The 5117-nt window shown below is 45.1% G+C and overlaps 1 protein-coding gene across 2 annotated transcripts in view; it reads right to left on the minus strand.

The window, feature by feature from the left end:
• Nucleotides 1-572: 572 nt before the first annotated feature.
• The window catches only part of rcan3 (regulator of calcineurin 3), a 16661-nt gene continuing 12116 nt past the window's right edge, over nucleotides 573-5117 (minus strand). Inside the window, exons 2-4 of one of the 2 annotated variants that reach the window (XM_079752843.1) lie at nucleotides 3818-3991; nucleotides 3195-3366; nucleotides 573-992 (exon numbers count right to left, since the gene is read on the minus strand). In XM_079752843.1, coding sequence (XP_079608969.1) covers nucleotides 838-992; nucleotides 3195-3366; nucleotides 3818-3991 — 501 coding nt within the window. In that variant the 3' untranslated portion in view covers nucleotides 573-837. Of the gene's footprint in view, nucleotides 996-3194; nucleotides 3367-3817; nucleotides 3992-5117 lie in introns of both variants that reach the window. The other variant, XM_079752842.1, reaches the window with a different exon arrangement.

A 5117-nucleotide genomic window follows, 5' to 3' on the forward strand; every position in this document is an offset into this window, starting at 1 on the left:
ACATAGGCCTACACTGAAGAGGGAACATGAAAATGGAGGATTGAAAAAAACCAAGAAAGAGACATACAGTACAGAACCGGAGGAGCAAAAAGCAAAATAAAACATTTGAAGAAAAAAATAGAAAAAGCACATTTTTCTAGGTTAGCCGTGTGCCTCAGTCAAATAGCAACAAATATCCAAACATACCCAGACGAAAAAAAGGAGAGTCGAGACTTTCGCAAAAGGCAAACAACTAACATCACCGAGCACTAGCAATAGATAGAAAGCGTGTATGAAAATGTGAATATGGGATTCCCGTCGTTTTTTGTTCTTATCCCCTCCTGTCTGAGAACCGTCAGAGGCTTAGGGGCCAGGGGTCGGGGGGTGGGGCACGTCGAGAGGTGGGGATGCTGCCACAAGTCCCCACGGAGTCCACCGCATGTAAATGATGACTGTGTGTGTGTGTGTGTGTGGTTCTCATCCATCCACCCCCACCCCCTTCCTCCCCCCTCCCCCCCCCTACCTTCCCCTCAGGCCACCTCATTCCGTCGGCACGCATCCCCCCGACAAACACGGCGTCTGTGTTTGTCGGTTTCGATTCGCTAAGTAGTTGAACTGAAATGATGGGGCGTCGCCGCTCGTCTCTGCACGGGCCGATCAAGACGAGACAGAGAGAGAAACTGAGACGGCCAGGTGTGTTCATGGATACAAGGGGTGGGGGTCGGGGGGGGGCGATCGCAGTGCCACCGGCGCACAGATAGCGAGAGAGCGTGTGAGAGAGAGAGAGAGAGAGAGAGAGAGAGAGAGAGAGAGAGAAGGAGGTCACTGGTGGTGGGTGAAAGGAGCGTCTTCCGTCTTTTAGTTCAAGACATTGGGAGCGCCCTCGGGACGTCGGGTCTGGACGATCTTCTGCTTTGGCCGGGCCTCCGCCTCCTCCTCCGCCTCGCTCTCGCACACGTGCACGACCACGCTGGGGGTGGACTCGGTGCCCGCGTGCAGCTCGTACTTCTCACCTGCTGGGGTCGAGGGAGGGAGGGGGCGGGACAGAGGAGAGGAGGAGAAGGACAGTGAACATGGAGCTTCTGCACGTACCCTCTCGCAAGGGTGTAATTGCCGGGTTGCGCCGCGGCAGACAACATTTCATTAGGCTGAGCATAAAACACGGGGATGTTGTGGTGCGACAACGCGCTGCTCCCTATCGTTGGGCACAATTTGTGGAACACAGAGGCGACGGGAAAACGAAGAGGCACATCTTGAGGCCCTGCCTTTTCATCACAACGCTGATCACGCTCTTAATTGGAGACATACACACAGGCTAGATTGTATCACGGTTGCCATGGCGATGCGAGAAGTTGGCAGGCAGCAGTGAGCGAGTCCAGCGGGGGGGGGGGGCTGGTGGGCTCAGCTGTGAGGGCCTGTTGCTACCACATGCTCTTGGCTGAGGGAGTCTGTGTGTTGCAACGCACTCATCAGGTGTGGAATGTCACCAGCAGAGTAGACGCCATGAGAAACACACCAACACATTCCCTGAAGCCGGAGTTCCAGTGCTTATATATGATATGAGTACGGGGAGGTTTTTCATTACCTCATACGTACTTTGGTACGCGTGAACGATGTTTGAGTGTGTGTGAACGTCGTTCCATAAAAAATTAATGATGTGTTTGAGCTAACAGTGCTGTTTTCTATGTCAATACAACCCCACTTCCATGCAAGGCTTTGACAGTGGTTAGTACATCTCTCGTACAACCATTCCAAATGGTTGTATGTTCTAAGACTCAAAATGCTCGCTTAAAGGCATGTCTAATGATGTGATACTGATCATTTTCGGTTGAGTCTTGGTTTATCGAGTGTTGAGAAAATGTGCTTTAGGGATCACAACACAACGAATTGCCATTGAACTCAAAGACAAGTTTGAAGTTAAAAGCCAAAAAGTTGAAGAGCTTAACATTTAAAAAGCTGACCCTCTTACCCTTAAAATATGTACAATTTAGCAGTAGTCCTTTAAAGAGCAATGCTAACAAGATCCAGGGACACCAGGTTAAAAGGTTAATTTACAAATGTTCTAGTCTGCGTCTGTATGTAATACCCCTTGGGGTTTAAAGCCTCATATAGCTTGGAGCACACAGGTTTTTTAATGAGTGAGCTCCAAATTAGTTGACTACCAGGTTAATTATCCTCAATAGAATAAAGCATAGCTCTCTGTTTTCCATTTGACTGTTTTGGTTAGGAAGATGGAAGCTGTTGTCTATTATCATTATTTAAGAACTAGAAGTTGTAGTAAAATTGCATTAGAGAACAGATTGTTATTTTATTCATCTCCAAGGGGAAATTGAGGAAAAGTAAGAACAATTATTTGTTTTCGCATTTTTGGTATTATTTAAATTTGCTGTTTGTGTTATTCTTAGCTTACTAATATTATTGAAATAAAAAGTTATAGATTCTTACAACAAAATAGATCCTGACCAAGATTGTGTTTTCATAGTCTATTCTTACTTAACTCCTCTTAATCCCTAATGGCACATCAGGCTACATTCTATCCACTGCAGACAAGTCATATTCCACATCCTGTCTTTTTCATCACTTCTAATCAACAAATGCAACAACCACCACCACCACCACCACCACCACAACTAGAACATCAACCAGTACAAAAACCACCACCACCACCACCAGCACCACAACAACTAGAACATCAACCAGTACAAAAACCACCACCACCACCACCACCACCACCACCACCACCACCACCACAACAACTAGAACATCAACCAGTACAAAATCCACCACCACCACCACCACCACCACCACCACCACCACAACAACAACTAGAACATCAACCAGTACAAAAACCACCACCACCACCACCACAACAACTAGAACATCAACCAGTACAAAAACCACCACAACCACCACCACAACAAAAAACAAAACAACAACCACAACAACAACAACAACAACAACAACCTGCGCCACAACAACAACATGTACAACAACCACCACCACAACAACAACCAGTACAAAAACCAGAACAACAACAACCACAACAATCACCCCCACAACAAAAAACAGATCAACAACCACAACAACCGCCACCAAAAACCACCACAACAACAAAAACCAGAACAACCACCACAGCAACAACCACAACAACCACCGCCACAACAAAAACCAGTTCAAAAACCACAACAACCGCCCCCGCCACCCCAGGTACCCACCGGGTCCCAGTTTGGCCACCGCACACAGCAGGTCATAGTTGATGGTGGGCGTGGCGTCTTCGCTCTGGCTCCACCCCCCGGGGGGGGAGGCGGGGGGGGAGATCAGGAACTGCTTAACGGGCTGGGGGGGCGCCAGGTACGCCTTGTCCACGTCCTCGCCTCCATTTTGGACCTGGATCACATAGAGTAGAGAGTAGTCTTTGTTGAGTCATGTAGCATGTAGTCGTTAAAGCTAATCAGTGTTTCATTCTTTTGATACAGGTTATTTGAGTGGGAGTGAGGGTGTCTTGCTCAGGGATGCCTGGCGGTAGGCTGTGGACAATGGGGTTCGAACCCAGAACCTTCCAGGTTGGAGTCAAACCCACTAGACTATTCTGGCCTGCTGAGGGTATGGTTGAACACTGGTAGGGTGTAAATAAAATATCTTGAATCATAACGAACCTAGAGCAATTTAATCCGAAGCAATTAAGTGTAAAGAAATCGCATCTATTGTTACATAATCAAAAATAATCTGCAGCAGTTTATTTCAAGAAATCGAATAGATCAAACCTGATCTCAAGTGATCTAATGCAAGCGCTCCGTCCGGTTCCCCTCCACCTCTAGATTTGTGGGTGACCTCTGACCTGAGCAAAGAAGAGCTTGAGTTGCTGGCCGTTGAACTCTGTCTCATGCAGTTCGCTGCGTGCGCGGGCGGCCGCCTCCGGGGTACCGAAGGTGATGCGAACTCTCCGGAAACTCTTGAACATCTGGAAGGTGGTCTGCTCGTCGTAGCTCCTGAACAAGGCCTCGAAACGCTCCTGTAAGCAAAGAAGTAGGGCGGCTTTATTATGGAAAATATTGAAATCACGATTATTCAAACGATTCGAAAACATCATGTATTCATTCAGCATTTTCTCTCCAAAAAAACAACTTGTAACTGAGAAATACAAATATGTATCCAGCTGTTCTGCAATAATAAATATAGTTAAACAAAAATTTTGATGTAGCTTAGCGATTCGGTATCTATTTATTAAAGGCAGGTTGTGAGGAGTCATTGACTAATTATGTCATGGTTTATCCACACACAGCATTAATTAGAAATGGGTCACTCCTCTACATAGGTGTGTGTTTAAATGTGCCATCAAACCATGTCACTGAAAGTAATCATGATTACTTATCTCTGACGACAATCAGCACATCAAACAGAGCAGCAATTAGCCAAACACGCAACATAATAAACCTTTTTGAATCCTATTGGAAGGGTTTCACATGGTATCATGCACATTCCATCTTGGCGCTTTTTCAACCATTTTAGTGAGATATAATTAGTACTATTTGCTTGGTTATTAGCAGATTTTGTGTCAAGAATGGCGGCTTGAACTCTTTTTAATGGAACTTTTTAATGAAACCCTCCTATAGCTACACTGCACAGTTTTTTTTCAAACTGGTAGTGCAGTACTTTTCTGTAAACATTTGGTTGGATACAACTTGATTGTTTTCAGCCTCACTTGCAAGTAACTTTAATACATATTTTATTTTGCTTTTATTCAAGTCTCATTGAACTTACAAACTATTTTACAAGAGTACCCTGTATACACTACAAAAGCACAGAAAAGTAAAAAGTTATATATATATATAGGTTGAATATATATATATATATATATTTATAAATAAATAATGTAAAACAACTCCCCCCACCTCTATCTACTGATTGGCCGATGACGCGTGTACATTTATAAAAGGGAAATGCCTTTACACCGACACCATTTGAAATTATAATTTTGCCACCGTAATGGAACCCCAGAACAATTCCTGGCTTTCTACAGATTAACTTAAGTCACTCTTTATCGAAATAACACAACATTTGCCTGGGAAACACAACAGAGGCATTGTTTGGCCGACATCCAAGTCCACTTAAGTCTTCAGAGAGCAACCGGCCACGCC

The sequence above is a fragment of the Pollachius pollachius genome (genome assembly GCF_949987615.1).
Source record: "Pollachius pollachius genome assembly, chromosome: 15".
Taxonomy (NCBI): Eukaryota; Metazoa; Chordata; class Actinopteri; order Gadiformes; family Gadidae; genus Pollachius; species Pollachius pollachius.